This window comes from Callorhinchus milii, unplaced genomic scaffold (assembly GCF_018977255.1).
Source record: "Callorhinchus milii isolate IMCB2004 unplaced genomic scaffold, IMCB_Cmil_1.0 Scaffold15, whole genome shotgun sequence".
In the NCBI taxonomy this organism is placed as follows: domain Eukaryota; kingdom Metazoa; phylum Chordata; class Chondrichthyes; order Chimaeriformes; family Callorhinchidae; genus Callorhinchus; species Callorhinchus milii.
Window position 1 is genome coordinate 12180496 of NW_024704756.1, and position 18146 is coordinate 12198641.

General features: G+C 37.4%; 1 protein-coding gene across 4 annotated transcripts; it reads left to right on the forward strand.

Moving 5' to 3' along the window:
- Positions 1-226: 226 nt before the first annotated feature.
- fmr1 (FMRP translational regulator 1) lies at positions 227-16917 on the forward strand. 4 transcript variants are annotated; one of them, XM_042340687.1, is made up of 16 exons: positions 227-324; positions 4476-4528; positions 7149-7242; positions 7932-8003; positions 8766-8914; positions 9055-9148; positions 9259-9375; positions 9698-9868; positions 11251-11329; positions 11423-11532; positions 12218-12304; positions 13533-13728; positions 14376-14576; positions 14898-14977; positions 15198-15227; positions 15875-15920. In XM_042340687.1, the coding sequence occupies exons 1-16, from the start codon at positions 274-276 to the stop codon at positions 15878-15880; spliced, it is 1590 nt and encodes a 529-aa protein (XP_042196621.1). In that variant the 5' UTR covers positions 227-273; the 3' UTR covers positions 15881-15920. The 4 variants fall into 4 exon arrangements, with proteins under 4 accessions (XP_042196621.1, XP_042196622.1, XP_042196619.1 ...); XM_042340685.1 differs by having other exon boundaries at positions 229-324; positions 15870-16917; XM_042340688.1 differs by lacking the exon at positions 15198-15227 and having other exon boundaries at positions 228-324; positions 15875-15935.
- Positions 16918-18146: the final 1229 nt, after the last annotated feature.

The following is an 18146-nucleotide window of genomic DNA, read 5'->3' on the forward strand; positions in this document are numbered from 1 at the left end:
ACGCATGCGCGTGTCGCTCCGACCGACTGACTGACTGATTGACTAACGTCTGCGCGGAGTGGGCGGGGAAAGAGTCGGGGGAGGTGAGGGGGCGGGGGCGGGGGGGGGGGGGGTTGCGTGTAGGTCTGAAAGACTGACCGACCGACGGGCAGCGGCGGCGGCGCCGTTAAAACGGCGGGACTTTTTTTTTGAAAAAAATAATTCCTCCCCCCTCCCCCTCCCAACTCTTTCGCGGGAGAGACCCAGAGTGCACCGCACCGCTCGCCAGCCAAGATGGAGGATTTAATGGTGGAGGTGCGCGGCTCGAATGGGGCCTTTTACAAGGTAAACCGCTGGCCAGGGTTTTGAGTTGAACTCTCGGGGTCTTTAACCCTCCTCCTTCCTCTCTTGCGTAACACTCACTCCCGAGTGGAGGGTGAGAGAGAGAGAGAGCGGGAGAGAGAGGGGGGAGGATTTAGTCCTCGTGTGCTTGGGAGGAGGAGGGGGTGAAGCAGGGTCGAGTTTTCCACGCCCCCCTCTCTCTGCCTCTCTCCTTTTCTCTCGCACGATAGTTTTTTTTTTGTTGTTGTTGTTTTTAAACGGGCAGCGAGATTGGTTTCCTCGGCGGGGCCGCCGCCGGTGGTGGTGGTGGTGCTGGCGGCGGCGGCGCCTTCTCCCGGCCGAGCTGAAGTGTTTGATGTCTGTCTCTTAAATGGAGTCGGGATTCGACCACACAGGGCCTGTAAATGGGAGGTGCACAGATCCCATTGTACTGTGCACCCAAGGCCGAGTGGAGCTTGGAAAACCAACCCCACCGCTTTCTTTCTTTCTCTTTCTTTCTTTCTTTCTTTCTCTCTCACCCACTCCACCTCCTCTCCTCTCCCTCCCTCCTTTCCACGGTGGATTAGTTTGTAGATCTGTGCAAAAGAAAGAGAAATCGTCTTCATTCATCGGCGCTGATCTATCTTTTGGCCCCGGTTGGTCTCATTCCCGTGGAAACGCTTTCCTCCCGACAAGACGTCGAGCGAGAGGATGTTTTTTTTTTGCGCCTCCTCTTTAATGCCTTCATTGTTTCGTCTCCCTTATGGGTTTTTTTTTATTATTATTGTGCGCTGCCCACGTTGGCCTGCACGCTCCATTTTTGTTTGCAGGATCTGGAACTGCTAAGCAAAGGCCTTCCCGAAACACGGTTCGTTTCTCTGGTATTTTAAATTTAAAGCCATTTAATGGAATTGGATTTTTATTTGTTTAGTCCTTTTGAACGTCCGTACCATCATTTAATTCAGACTGAGGACAAACTTGTCAAAACATTTGGGCCTATAATTCCCCGGGGGTTGACATTTCCAGCACTCCTTCACCTACTTTCATGAGCTGAATGTTTTTTTTCGTTTAAAAACATTTATTTGTGGGGGAAGGACAAAAATGATATTTTGGAACGATGAGGCAATGAACATGCATAATTAACTGACTTAAACCATGAGAGTAAAGGTAGATGTAAAATATATTTTAAAAAACTGAGATTTTTATTTTCTCATCAGTGGGTATGTGGGATTGGCTTCTAACAAAGGCAGTTGATGTGGTGGCCAGGATCCACTTTCTTATCACATGCTTTGTTTTGCAGTTTAACCATATTCCAATATGGAATAGATCTGTTGCACTATAAAATGAAATTCATTCATAATATGTGTTTTTAAATGGTATTTCAACTTTTTTTATGGCTAAAGAAGCTTGATAGAACAAAACATTTAGTCCAGTTATTTCTCCCACTACAGTACAAATAGGCAAAGGAAATGTTTGAAAATGGTAACATAACTTATAACCCTGAAACAAAATGGTACCAATAAACCAATTGATCACTCAAACACAGAATTTAAGGGTACATTCTCTGATTGCAGTGCTTCTAATCTCTGAATCCTGTAGACTTCTGCAAGGAGCTATTTTAAAGAAAATTTTAAGAACAGTGTTCTAAAATATCAATTACTGTATGTTAATTGTTCTTAGCATTTTGTCATCTCCTATAGACAGAAATTACTGTTCGAGCTGGGCTTGTTTAGAATCTGAATTCGGAGGTTCAATAGAATAGGAAATTTTGTAATGAATAAAACCTCTGTATGAAAAAATATTCTAGAACCTTTACTTCCTTGTCAGCAGCAAATAACATTTCCTGAGAAGAAAAGGAACACCGTTGGTTATGTATTTTCTAAAAACTAGAACAAACTGAAAATTGCAATGGAAACTTTACTCAAGTATCAGAGAGGTTCCCTTTATTGATTGTCTGTTATATAATGTTAGTAGCTACAGGTTCTGTAGGAAACTACAGAGTTTATTGATGGACAGTTTTTATTAATGGGCATGCTTTGGTCAAGCTCAAAGGCAAATATTGTGCTTTTAACTAGTGTACTCTATGATGTAGGAAAAAACATTTTTTTTCTTTTTGTTTGAGGGAAAGTGAGGGTAAAAATGTTTTGGTTGATCCTTTTATCAGAACTGGAATGATTGTACTGGAGAAGCTCTTGCACAACTGGGGAGGGCATGTGGCATCAAACTGAGAAACAAAAGCATAAGTTTTAAATGAAGCTCAAGTTTGAGGGAATAAAGCAAGTGATGTTTTCTCAAGTTTCTGTTGTTGCTTAGCAATTTATGTTTAGCTATTTACGGTTGAGCCTGTCTTTTAGTTAAATTCCTTCTCTAATAGCTGAGGTGAAATAGGGAATTTGCAATGTGGAGAATATAGGCAAAAGAAGCCTTTGTTTTATCCCTCTATTTCAGTGTCACTAGGCCAAGTTGATTGAAAGAGGATATGATTGGTGTTTAAAACGATGAGAGCCTAAAGCAGGATTAGAGATTAGAAGTAATTCTTCTTCCCCCCCCCCCCCTCCACTCACACACATACACACCACACACACACACACAAAATATAGTAGATATGTAGAACACACTACCAACAAAAATTGTTAGGCTTGTTAATTAGCTCCTTCAAAAAATATCTGTGCCCAAAATGAACACATGCTACATGGGATACAGTGGAGGGAAGAGGAAGAAAATAAAGAGTTGTGTAAGATAGGAGGCCAGTTTTGAATAATGGAATGTTTACTTGATTTACATTTGGGATTCAAGGAGTATCAATTGAAATATTGTGCCCCAAAAATGAGTAAAGTGAAATTAATGATACGGTATGTTTTGCATGAATCTGGACTTTCCTTTGTTCGTATTTCTAAGTAAGGAGTACCACAACAGTAACCATATTTAATATGTGGGTTTTTTNAAATACCACAGTTCTCAAAATGTGAGGATTTAGATTGTAATCACCATAACAATGACTTTTGTAATCTGGAGCAGGATAGTAATTTAGACATTTTCTAGAATATTCTGGTTGTCATGGTAGTATTATATTTTCGATCACATTTGGCTGGATCTTTTTGACAAATTTGTATTATAAACAATAGAATGTAAATGTAATTTGTTGTTGGAATATATTTTTAGATTATAGGTTATGCTGTGAATAACAGTGGGGTTTAATATTTGGTATACACAACCTGGAATTAAAGAGTTTGTAAATATTGAATTCTGCTAGCCTGTACAGTTGTGAAAGAACAAAAGTTCCCACATGCAATATTTGTAACTAGATTGCAACTCCTGTGTATTAGCCAAAATTGGTTTTAATAAGAGTGAATTATCTTAATGAGATTCTAGTCTAAGGTTCTCTATACGTCTTAGTGGTTACTATTGAAATTTGTTACGTTATCGTACACTGACAGTTTTTACCATCATGGACTACTTGGGCTGAGTGGCCTGTTTTTGTGTTGAATCTTCCAATGTAATTTTATGGGTTGCTTTTTCTGAAGAAAATATCTTCTTTATCCAATGTTTTCTTTACCATATCTTAAGTCTCTTTTTCTCTTCCCTGCCTTCACTTCTCATTGAATTTACATTTTATTGGATGGAGGTTTGTCATATGGAAATCAGATGGGCCCCTCTCCCCTCTGGAGAGGAAGAATTGGAAATCAAACCATTGTAAAGTATCTACAGGCAGAACAATATTTACATAGGCCTTGGATCAAGTTGACCAAAGTTGATGCATGTATAGTGAGATCTTATCAAGTGGGGGAAAAATGGGTTTGTTTCAAAATGACTTGACGATCTGTCGTTGTTTCATAAATCATCACTTTTTATTCAAAAAAACGTTTTTGGGAACTTGATTTTAAGATGAACTGTTATTTTGCATTATGTTGAAATTTTTAATTCTAGAAGTTCAAATTTAAGTGACATTTTTGTGAATGCTGTTAACTGCAATAGGTATTTCTAGCTATGTTTAAAATGGAAATTTTACAATACTTTTTCAGGCTATTAGATTCATACTACGTTATTTATTAGGTGTTTAGAAATTAGAAATGGATAATATGAGTCATGGCAATCTTTGTATCAAAATGTATATTTTCCACAAATGTTCATTTACTTTTTTTTGCTTTGCCAATTTACCTTTTTAATTGTTGCAGGCTATTGTGAAGGATGTGCATGATGAATCGTTGACTGTTGCTTTTGAGAACAAGTAAGTTCTTTTCTTCCATGCCTTTTTGTCAAAATCTTTTTTTCAGTCAGCAGTATTGAAGGAAATGCGTAGTTTCAGTTGAGAATGGAAATTAAAGCTGCATGCCCCCACTATATTTTTATTTGCAAGGAATGAACTCCTAGAGGCGTAATGCAAAAATATACTTCAGTCATTTTAAGATAAACTTCAATCACATTTATTTGCCAGCAGGTGCTCTGGTTGATGCATCTGATTTACTTCTGGCTACTGAAGACCAATAAACTTCTCAGCTGATTGTGGTGATTTAAATTTCTGATGGCAAGTACTAATGTTAATAACTTTCTGCAATCATGATTAAGGTTTTTAGCCCCAGAAGTGATTTTTTTAAAAAAAAGTTCCAATATGCTTGACTCACTCAGTAACACCATCATAAACATACTTTGTCTTATAAGCTTGGTTTCTCTCTGGAGGATACAACCAAATGTTGCTGTTAAAGTAATAAAATTCTTTCTCAGCCATATGGACAGCTAAAAAGTTAGAGTAGACTGAGTTAAATGATGAGGAATGCTTGCATGATCTAGCAAGAAAATTCTATTAAACAAGTTGCACATATGGCTGATGACTAGTGCTACCTTTGAAGGTAATCAGATCAATTTTTGTAGCATAAAACTATTGGTAAGTCCAATGCCAAACTTGGATTATGCACAGTAAACAATGAATAGAACAGTGGTAATACGCAGGGAGCTGGTAGAGGGGAGGGGGTGACTTACAGGTCTTGTGTCTGTGGACAGATAGGTTACAAGTGACTTGAGTCTTAGAGGAGAACATTTTTTGCATCATTTATACTGCAGTAATAGAAAGACTTGAGTATTAATGTCACTTAATGGATTATAACACATTCTTGTCTTTTGAGAGTTCTAATTGCATGAAGCATTAAGCAGCCAGCTTTACATAAACTGAAATATTAATGCAAAAACATTGCCAAAATAAGGTACGTTATTATACAGTAGCAACATTGACTTAGTGAGCAATGCGAGTTTGGAGCATTAGTTTGGAGTTCTAGGGCTAAGAACATAACATTGGTAGCAGAAATTAGAGAAATTAGAATTCCCCATCAGAAATATAATAACTCAATCAGCTCAGGTTTCTGGTGTTAAGTAAAGTTGGCATCATCTGTTCGAAAACAAACAGTTGTGTTCCACCTAATGCATTTTTGATGCTCAGGAATGTTTCAAATCTTCCAGAAGCTTTTTTTTTAGCACGTATGAGAAAATGATGAAGCCACTGGGATCATGCAGCTTTAGATCAACAACAACAAAAAATTACATTTGTATAGCACCTTTCACGTCAGGAGGACGTCAAAGGCGCTGGACAGTCAGGGATCCGCACCCGAGCTGTTGGTTGGGATCAGGAGGGTAGGTGGGGGACCGAAGGCATGGTTGAAGAGGAGGGTCTTGAGACAGGTCTTGAAGGAGGCAAGGAAGGGCGCGAGGCAGAGAGACTGTGGAGTGGAGTTCCAGATGTAGCGGCAGAGAGGCTGAAGGTCCGCCCGCCAGGCTGGAACCCACTGAGTGGAGGGAGGGGACTGGTTGGTAGGGGGTTAGGAGATCACAAAGGTAGGGAGGAGCACGGCTATGGAGGACTTTGAAGGTGAGGACCAGGATCTTGAACTAAACTGCATCCTTTGAGTGATGGGGAGTCAGTGGAGCCGGGTGAGGATGGAGTGAGAGTCACAGTGCCTGGTGTGGGAGAGGACACGGGCTGCAGGGTGATCTCCAGTCTGTTGAGAGAAGTTGGGGAGGCTGACCAACAGGGAGTTTGCATAGACAAAGCATTTGCATTGAATAGTATAACGAGAACTGACATTTCTAGCCCTAGTGGACAGGCTACCTAAATACATTCAAAGCTATGAGAACTTTTGAATGAGATGATACTAGCCAACACTGGTCTAGAATCAATCCTTTACAACATTGCCAAGACATGCAAGAGCCGTTGATCCTTTGCAACATCACTGCCAGTTTTGCTGAATGTCTATAAATGTTCTATGATTTTATGAGTTTTTAAGAATTCTAAGTGTTCGAGTCTGTTAAAGTACTTATCTTGATTTTTTTTGATTTTATAAAAGCATCAATTTTCATATCACTGCAGAAAGCCAAGACTCCTTACCAACAGCCATTCCTAGAGAATTCACTGATAGCGAGAATCTCAGTAGGAAACTGGGGTGCACAACTGCCTGATAAGGGATCTGGATCCATACAATTTCAAGAGACATCCTATTGGGTAGAAAATAAGCATCCCCAGCGTGGAGTAGTTTCAAGGATCTCTGTGCATCAAGAATAAATTAACTTTGTTATTAAATCCTAGTAGACTGTGTTCAGAATATTGGTTAGGACTAAAATAAAATGAGGAAAAACATGTTAATACTTTGAATTCAGTTATTATGTACTTTACCATTGAATTGAAACATTTGGATCACTAATTCAACAAGAATAGGACACAGGCTTGGCACAAAGGTAGGAAATGTATGAAAATGATCTAAGTGAGACTTGAACCTGAATCTAAACAAAACAAACTGAGTGGATTTTATTCCCTACTCCTGGTAAATTGTTTTCTGAATCATGCTCTTAATTTTTGGTTTCAGCTGGCAACCTGAGCGACAAATTCCTTTCCATGATGTCCGATTTCCACCACCAGCAGGATATAATAAAGATATTAATGAAGGTGATGATGTCGAGGTATGTGAATGTCTATCAGTGTATTAGGGGTTTGTTAATCTTAGTAGCTCTGAAAATTACTGAAGTCTACAACCTCATAATACTTTACAATAATAAACACGTTAAATATTCCATTAATTTATGAAAAGTCAATTATTTCTTTAGCTATTATGTTGGTTATTATGCTTAAAAAATACATTTTTTGCATTTGCAACCCAAATCGATACAAAAGGACAAAACCCTAACAGGCAGGGTGGCCCTATCTGGACAATCGTCAGGAGACTTGCCACCAGACATTGTTCCCAATAGCAAACTGCAGTTTTAACTGGTTAAAGTAGAACCCCAATGTGCACTCTGGAGTCCCTAAGCTTTGGCTTTTGCCAACCTGCACTTATAATGTTCTGGAATTTAGGTAAACAGGATGCATCCCAGTGGGGGAGACAGTGTGCACAGACAAGTGAAATGTTGATGCATAGGGACTATGCATGTGCAGAACTTTGTCTGGTTTGGATACTGTTAAGCATGATGATGGATTTCTGTACATGTTAAATTCCTAACTGAACAAAAAAAATGTGAACTGGTGGCAAAATATTATTAGAGAAGTTGCAAGTTTAAACTTGTTAAATACATTAATATGAAAAGCCCAACTAATGTTTCTTTTTGATTCCAGCTAATAAATAGTCATTGTGATTTTAAAATTCCTTTCTCAGGTTTATTCTCGAGCAAATGAAAAAGAACCTTGTGGCTGGTGGTTGGCAAAAGTTAGAATGATGAAGGGTGAAGTAAGACATTTCATTGACCAAATATTTTGCTGATTTGCTTTTTGAATTTTATAATACAAGATTTTAGAATTTTACCCTTATCTTAAGATTAATATGCCATTGTACTATAATAATAATAATAATCCTTGCATTTGATATAGCGCTTTTCACGTCGGGAGGACGTCCCAAAGCGCTTCACAGAACACACTGTAAAGTGAATTGACTGTATATTTGTGGGCGAACGCGGCAGCCAATTGCGCACAGCAATGTCCCACAAACAGTCGTGGATTGAAAACGACCAATTTATTATTATTGTTTTGGGTTTTTGAAGGGATTATTATTAGGCTCTGTGTGGAGTAAGGAAACTTGCCCAAGGTTTCGACCTGCCTGGAATTGAACTCGGGTCTCTCGCTTGCAAAGCGAGTGCCCTAACCACTGAGCTACAGGACTCCACATTCAAATGTTACAATTTTATTTTAATATATTATTCATATGTGCTCATCTCACGTCATATTCAATAAAGAAATGGATATCAGATTAATTGTGTTTTGCCGGCTCGTGAAACTATCCATAGACAACCAGCATGCCTTTTCACATGTTTCACTTGTCTGTAAATAGATTAGAAGATTGTTCATATCCTGCATTGCTTCAATAATGTGTGGTGTTCAAACTATACCACTGACAACCACAGTTTTAAATGTTTATCTAGAAATAAAAGTGCTCATAATTTACACGTGGAATCCTGTGAATTGAAATAAACATTTAAAATATATATATTTTCAGTTTTATGTTATAGAGTACGCTGTCTGCGATGCTACTTTCAATGAAATAGTTACAGTGGAACGACTACGGCCCATCAATCCAAATAAACCTGCAACAAAAAACACATTTCATAAAATAAAACTTGATGTCCCAGATGACCTGCGGCGTTCGTAAGTATTGTTTAAATTTACCACAAACAAAAAGGGTTGCATTAGTCTAAAATGGAATATAGTGTTTAATAAAATAGTACTTATTTTGTCTTAATTGTCTTCTGCAAGTGTCTCCAGTTGTATATTTCAATGATTTGTAGGTGTACCAATGAAGCTTCACATAAGGATTTTAAAAAAGCTATTGGAGCTTATTGTGTATATTTCGATTCAGAATCCAATCAATTAGTAGTTTTGGTAAGTACAGTATTTTTCACATGGTTTTGGTAAATCCATTTTTCCCACAATCCTTTTATTCATGTTTACTGTTTAATTATGTGACTGTTTCATTCTTTGCAAAAATGCAGTCCACCAATGAAATGACAGCGAAGCGAGCAAGTATGCTCAGTGACATGCACTTCAGAAGCATTCGGACAAAGCTAACTTTGATGTTGAGGAATGAAGAAGCCAGCAAACAACTAGAGGTGAATATTATGGTTTCAGATTAATAACTTCTAATTTGAACAAAGTTCCAGAAAAAAATACTTTGAACAAAAGGCATGCTGGTTGTCTATGGATAGTATTTACCTGTAACATTACCTTTCATGGTTTGAGGCTCACAAAAAGTTTTGGAAAAGGCAAGATTAGAAAAAATTTAAGACATTTGAATTCTTACTCCTGTTAGGAATATATTTGAACAACAAATAAAACTGAACTTAAAATGAAATGTTTTAGATTTTGCATAGCTATTTATCATGAATGGTACAGCACTGTATTTGACAACTGTCCTATTTATTCTGACTTTAGAGCTCTCGGCAGCTTGCATCACGTTTCCACGAGCAGTTTATTGTTCGCGAAGATCTCATGGGTCTTGCCATCGGAACTCACGGTGCCAACATCCAGCAAGCGAGGAAAGTGTCAGGTGTTACTGCAATTGAACTGGATGAAGAGACCTGCACTTTCCACATCTACGGTGAGGTGGGTTCTTTTTGAATACTATATTTTAGCTAGTAATGTGTTTTAATGTCAATATGGACGGTGGCTTTAAATTGGAGTCTCATTTATTTTTAAAATTCAATGACTCATTATTTTTCAATGAACAAATCACTAAATAGATCAACTATTATGTAAACCTTTTTATTCAATATTAAGTCTTCAAAGGAAATTGCATTGAAAAGTCTTAGTAAATATGTAACATCCAATAGGATCCCACATGAAAAGTCCATGTAACAGCTCCAACTGTAGAATTTTGAATTTCTAAATAGAAAGTTGAAAGCAAATCCCCATATTTGAATCGACCTGATCTCATTGGGTAAGTTTTACCAATTTGTTTTGTTTTGAAGCTGCTGAGAATAGTTTACAGAATTAGTAAAAAAAAACTAATGTGATTAGATGTGCCTCATGGCACATTACCTTGGTGGATTAGCAAGTGACACTTTTTGGATGTGGAGAGTTTTGCACCCTGGTCTTTTTTAACTTGAGGCAGAAGCATGATGTGAGAAAGCAGCAAAAAGTTTCAAAAGAGATTGTGTAGGCAAAAAATTTAAGAAAATGATGCTGTGTACTTTGGTCTAATGTTGAAGTAATATTCTCTGTATCATTTGCCTCGTGCAACTGATGGTTTGTAGTCGAGACATGAGAATAGTTTTTTTTCATGATGGTTGATGAGGATATCATAATATTAATGTTCATTAGGTAGGCAAACCAATGTTGTGCATCATTTGCCTATCTAAACAGGAATAGATTGTATTGATGTAAAGAGTAGTGGCAAGTATTTTTCTTTTGTTTTGCCCTATAACGTTTTTGGCAATCAACTGGTGTACATGTTTTTTTTCTCTATTGTTGGCAAATCCGGTCAGTTTGCATGCAGCTCCACATTTGTGATTTGATGCTTTAGCATGGTTTTAAGCGCTGCTCAAGGTGTAATTAGCATTGCTGATAGCTATCCAAACTGTCCATGAAAGAGTTTTAAAGGAGAAAGATAGAAGATAAGCTGCTTTCAATCAATGGTGATGTTAGCTTTTGATGTTAACCTCAAACACTGGTCCAGTTGAAATCTTGACCCTTCTTGGCAATGGTTGGTCAAAGTCCCGCTAAGCTGATTGAGTTGTTGCACTTGGAGCTCAGTATTAGCTGGCTCTGGATTTGTGGAGCAAGATGCCCAAGTGATCATGAAACGATCCATTTTGCATTTAAAGTCCAAGCAGGCTACTTGAGGAGCAGTGGCATAAAAAAAGCACATTGTACACCTAATTTGGTATATACTTGTAAGAAAATAGTAAAATTAATATGATTAATTTAGTCAAAATTAATGTTTTCTCTAGGCAACATTCTTCCTTTAATATCAATCTGATTTATAGGACCAGGAGGCAGTCAAGCAAGCCAGGAATTACCTTGAATTTACAGAAGACTCTGTTCAAGTACCAAGGAATTTAGTAGGTAAGCCTGCAGTAAGTCCTTAAATCAGCATAATTTATTACATTTAAAATTGAGTTCAATGCTTGATACTAATGCTCTCTCTTACTTCTCCAGGAAAAGTGATAGGAAAAAATGGGAAACTCATACAAGAAATTGTGGACAAATCTGGAGTTGTCCGAGTGAGAATTGAAGGTGATGGAGATAAAAAGATCCCTCGGGAAGAGGTAGGTTTATTTTTGTTGATTGAATGTAATGCATAATGTAGAGTAGTTGAGTATACAAAAATGTACCTTATTCAAATGATATCTACCTGATGGAATTCCAAGCATGGAGTTTTCTTCTACCATTTCAATGTACAGACATCTTGTGAAAAAAACAGACTTTATCAGCTGAATAACATTGAAAAGCACTTGTGAACTTTTACATTCGTCAACTTTTCCATCTACTCTGCAAACATGAATTGAATTAAATGTTCATCCAATTAATGGATTAATGCTTCCAGCAGTTAAATATATTTAGGCTGGAGGAATCATTGGCAAGTGCTGTATTAGCAGCCCTTAGCCTGTTTTTACTCATAAAAAAAATCATATTTAATTTGTTTTCAAAATAAAAAAATTGTAAGTATGAATGGATTTAAATTGTCAATTAATACAAATTTGATTAATTGTCCAAGCGCCGTAAAATGAGATGAACGTTATTATTATATGGGTATACTTAGAATGTTTTTCCAACATTGAGCTGGTTAGAGCAACATTATTTGTGAAGTCACAGTTGTATCCACTATTTCAGTATTAATGCTCTAGAACAGTTTTATGTTCACTTACAATTTAAATATATCCCAAAGAACATTTATTTGAAATGGAGATGATAAACTGAGGTTTAAATATTTAATCCAAACATCACTTGCAGGGCATGGTTCCTTTTGTGTTTGTTGGAACAAAGGAAAGCATAAGCAATGCACGTGTTCTGTTGGACTACCACCTGAACTACCTAAAGGTAAGAACTGATGAAGCTTCTCTCTAAGGGAACAATGCTAATGATACTATCTGAATCCGTTAATTTGCAGTCTCTAAAAAGAACCACTAAAATCATCTCTTTACCAATTTCCCTTTTTACAATGTCTCTATTGCATTAAATGTGAAATGATATAACGTGAACTGAGTAAACTGTAGGTCACGATTACTGTCTGAGATAACTAAAAACAAATCCTTGTTGCAATTCATTTTTTTGCTGCTGAAGGCTTTGCATTTTATATCCAGGAATTGGGTGAAGTATGGTGCGGAAGTTGGCAATACAAGAGAACTGAAACATAGCATTGATGCTATTTACTTCATTGTTGACTTAGTCCATTTCAGTTCTACAAAATTAATAAACAAACTGGACTGAAGTACTGACAATTTATTTGATTGATTTCACAGTGTCTAACTCTTGCAAGTGTGAATGGGTATTTCTCTGATAAAAGAAACATCTTCTGGCTGGCATATTATGCTTGCTTTGCCAGTCATGAGTAATTTTGTGACATTAAAGCCTGCACAGACTGTCATGAAATTAAATGATGAGTCAACTTCACTCAGGAACTTGAGTAACATTTCTAGTCCAAGGTAGGTTTCATTATGGGCTTCTAGCTTCTGCACTTCAAGGTCCAAAACGGTAAAATACCAAGAAGTAAAATGGCTACCATCAGCAAATAATCCCCTAATTAATCTTCTGTCTGCTCAGCATCGTTTCCTTGAAGGTTTATCCAGATGAGTATGTTTTTCAAAATATGAGTAATTAGTTCACCGGCAAAGCAAGACTTTGTTACTGGTCTCCTGCCTAGTTGTTTAATGCAGTAGCTTTCTGAACTTGACCTACCTGAATCTTGTCAGAATCTGCTTCCATAGAATAAGCTATTTAATCTACTTGGAGCAACGATGCTTGATCTGAACAATCCTGACTTGAACATAAATTATAACTATCTTGACGATCAGTAGAGGTGAGGTTCAGGTTCATACAATGTTGATTTTTTTTTCCAGATCCTGTTGGATACTAAGCAGTTTTGTTTACCTTCATATGTCTTCCCTTTCACAATTAAGAAAGGTGTCCATTTTCAATTATTTACTCTATAATCAATGTAGACGGTAGCCATTCTACTTAAATTTGGACTTCGGATTGGCAGTTCTTAATCAAGCACAAGTGAAGAACTCGGCCATTGTAAAGGTCTGTGTGTTTTATTTATATACAGGAAGTTGACCAACTGCGCATGGAAAGATTACAAATAGATGAACAACTTCGACAGATGGGTGCAGGTTCAAGACCCCCTGCAAGTCGGTCAGATAAAGAAAGAGGTTATGCGACTGATGACAGCACAAGTTATTTGCGTGGTGGCAGACCGTACAGTGGTCGAGGACGTGGCAGGCGAGGACCAGGCTACGCATCAGGTTCTACTTATTTTCACGTTACAATTGAGCCAATTTAGCAATCAGCAAGATTTATAGGGCCAGAACTACATGTGGTTTTTAAATGATAATTGCAACTAAATAAAGCAAAAATAAGATATCAGAAGGTTGAGAATTAGGACGCCGGCCGCAACATGCATTCCCAGCCCTCGTGCAGGCTTTGCCACTTTGGCTGGTGTCCAAACCACTTTGGCTGGTATCCAAATTATTTTGTAGTAGAGAGCACTCCTTATATTTCAGAAAGGTGAACGTGAGAGCAATCTTGCAACCTGATTGTGGTACAGTCCTGAAGTAACATCCTAGATATGGCTGGGGAGATGTCTGCAGCCGGGGCCATCCCTTTTTTCTGTCGACAGAATAAGAATTGTGGTGGGTGGGGGGGAGGAGTTGAGACAGAACCTTATATGACTGTATTCTGTTGATCTTTTTGAGAAGACTGAATGAAGGTTCTGTCCTTTGTAAATGGAAAGCTTTAATTTTGCTTTGGTACTGTTTGGAGCAACTGAAATCAGGTATAAATATTATAAGTGGAAACAAGACTGGTTCTGCACGGTTAATTGTGTAATCCATTGGATTTGTTGAATTAGATTTTAAGGCGCTCTAACTGATTTATTTTGCTCTTCCTCAAGGTAATAATTCTGAAGCGTCAAACACCTCTGAAACTGAATCGGAGCACAGAGATGAGCTGAGCGATTGGTCACTGGCTCCAACAGATGAAGAAAGGGAAAATTATTCACGCAGGATTGACAGTCGCAGACGTGGTAATACTGGCCGTGGGCGTGGTGGAGGGCGTGGCCGTGGAGGGAACAAAAATTCATCTGCAACTTCAGGTAAATGGCCAATTTTTCAAAGTCTGCAATTGTTTAAATTTTAATTATAGTAAACTTTTTTATATTCTTATTGTTCTGTCTTCATATCAGAAAATATATTTTTTAGGAATTTTCCTTTAAGTTAATTGTTTGTTTGTAATTTACAGCACCAATTGCATTAACCATTAAATTCTAGAAATTAATGAATTGAATAATAGAACCAATTGCATTGTTGCTCTCATGTTTTGATGGAAGATAGTTGTGCCACAATCTCCCAGATTGTCAGAATAATCGATTATGTTCAGTCAACCTGTTTCACAGCATTTTGTTTTTACATTTTAGATGAAATCTTGAGAGGAGACATCCGTAAACGTAATTCTTCAAGAGACTCAAAGGCCAGGATGGCAGATGGATCGTTGCAGGTAACCTTTCAATTGTACTTGATAAAAAAAAAACATTCTGCATTCTCCACAGTAGATGAGACAGCTCACCGTTAGGCCCACTGGGATTTGAAATCTTTAATCGTCTGAGGTAAATGTTAGTGTCAATTAACTCCAGCATTCCCCCCCTCCCCCACCCTTTCTTCTCCTGCACATTTTTAAATGGATTTTTTTCTCTCCCCTCTTTCGCTGCACCACCAAGATTGGGAAATCTCTATATGGGGAATCTCAGGTATGAACCTACATTGTACTGCTTTGAAGCAAATTGTGTTGCAATCCTGATTATAATTTAAAGTAGGTAGCAAAAACAGTTGTTACAGTTTTTTAAAAAAAAAAGATTCCCACAAATCACTGACTGAAAATTTGCTGTTTTTTTATTTGGTCACCCTCAACACATTGCAATGGATGCAGGGATTATCTCCATTTGGAAAAAGCTGCAACATAAAAAATGTAGAGCTCTGGAGTTCTCACAAGCACTAAAACAGCCATTTATGTAAATGTTTAGCTATAGCTTTGATTTTATATTTCTACTAACTGCCTGGTTTAGTTCTGTGGTTTGAATGGATAATCCCTCCAAAAAATAACAATTTGGTCACTCATTCCCCGACTGTTTGTGGGACACTACTATGTGCAATTGGCTGCTGCATTTTGCCCACAAATTATACAGTCAATTCACTTTACAGTATACTCTGAAGCACTTTGTCATGGCTTAGAAATGTGGTAAGACGCTATATCAAATGCAAGGATTATTACTTGTAGTCTTCCATTGGACATTCCAAACTATTTTGTAATTAGCCTTATCTTATTATTAAACCGTTGTAAGTTTCACTATTTTAAGCACGATTGTTTTTGAACACTTTCTGACTTGTTTCAGATCAGAATTGACAGCAATAATGAAAGGAGTGTCGTGACAAAAACCTCACATGGTCCAAATGTCTTTGGTGAAAGCACTCGACTGCGCATGGGCAAAGAACGTGCTCAAAAGAAAGAGAAGCCAGAGAGTCCAACAGATAACCAGCAAGTGCTGGTCAATGGAGTTTCTTAAAATGCAAACGTGTAGAGTGATGTTCTCAATTTTGTGTTTTTTTTATTAACCATACAAACCAGATGCTTACATGTCATTAGGAAAACCTTTTAGGCCAAAGACATAAAACCCATTGTGCATAGTTGATGCACATTGTTCACTTCACCTCCTTTTGGTGGCCAGTGGAACATTTGTGATGTAACAATTTTCATTTCACTTAGAACTCTTTAAAAAAAAGTATATTGTATGATCTGTGCCTTCAATATAACTTGCCAGAAGGGGATAACTTTACTATAGTTGCAGAAATCAGGGAAGTTAAATGATCAGAAGACAGTAATGTATTATACATGTATGTAGATAAAAGTGTGGTTAAATATCGGGAAACTTTACAGAAGAATGCATGCTTTTCATGATTTTCCTTCTATATGCATCTAGCTGAACAGTAAAGGATCAGAAATCCTTGCACTGAAGTTTGTATGGCATTGTTTGAATCTAGTGAGGAGAACACTTCCTTTACACCTCTGCATTTGATGCATAAGGTGAGCACAGAATGAAACAGTCCGTGTACTGTTTGAAAGGCATAAAATGTCCAAGATTGTTGCCAAACTGATGATTTGTAGTTATTTATTTTTGGGTATGTACAGTATTTGGGGAGGAGAATAGCTTTGTTTATGTACATGTCCACTATGGGCTACTGTGTTAACTTAGTGTAGATGATTAACAAAGGTAGATTGACCTTACAGTACATGAATCTGCAACAGGGGCAATATTTTTCTCTGTACATAGTAGTGGAAACAAATAATTTGGTTTTATGTTGATATTGTTCGGTTGAAGTGCAATATATTTTGTATGCAAGCAGTTTCAATTAATAAAGTTTGATCTTCCTCTGCTGACTGTAGGACAAAGGTTGCTTTCCATTAATTTAAGATCTTTTATAAAACAAAGAAACCAAACTCGTTTTTTTGGTTACTTGTAAAAAAAAATGACAATGTAGTACAATTTCATAATTCATTTTATTACATGCTTATAAATTGGTTATGAAAGCAATACCAAGTATATGGTATGAAAGGTGCACAAGTTAATAAATTTCTACATTTATGCAGTATCCAAAATTATTTTCCATGCAACTGTTGATGCTCCAAATGTTTACATAACAAGCGGTTGAGTGTGCATATCAATGGAGAAGAGGTTTATGCATAACTCACATCAGCAATGCTGCAGATTTTATTTGCTTTCCTGAATGGGAAAGGCTTGCATCTTCGATGGTTGGTGTGAAAGAGCTGGGGAAACTGGTGGTATCAACTTGTAAGCTTACATAGGAAAATGATACCCATCAATGCACACAACTCAAACTACCTTGCACCTTTCTACTTATTTTGCTGAGGGCTGTGATACAGATCTATAGATGCTTGTGCTGGAAAAGGACTTATCCCAATTGGTTGGCTATTCAACCATTACAGTTGAATTTATTGTCATCTCTGCTATAATATAAAATAAAACAACCCTATGCTCTTTGCAGCTCACTAGATATCAATCAGGAGTAACAAACTTTCTTTTGCTCTTTCCTGGTGCCCCTTGTCTCAACCTGCTGGCTTGGGTGTAATCAGCTGATGCAGTACAGACTACACATCAAACTTCGACCTTCTGTTGTGATTTCCTTATTGCACCAGCCTTATCTTTTATTTCAAGGCCACACTGAACACCAGAATGAAGTTTTAAGTGATTGCTGCAGGTACAACAATTGAAATTGTTCATTTTTGTGAACTTATCTACGATGACCACTGCATTGTTTCTTGTTGGTTTACTGTACAACCATGGTTTCAACACATGTTCATTCATTTCCTCGCATTATCTACCCATTCTGCACCTAGTGGTTGTAAATGAGGAAGGCCAAATACTGAGGTTGCTGTATTTTTCCATTCAACAAATTGAAAGAGAAGCAAACTATTACCTTAGGGGGAAAAAAAAGCAGGTAATTAAAATTCCACTTTTTTTTAATAAACCAGGCCTTTACAAAAACAAAACCTTATACTTTGGATCAAGGAGGACGTCTCCAAGCACTTCACGGGATTTACTGTGTTTTGTAGTTGAACGTGCAATTGGTGCCGAGCAAAGTCTCAAGCAGCC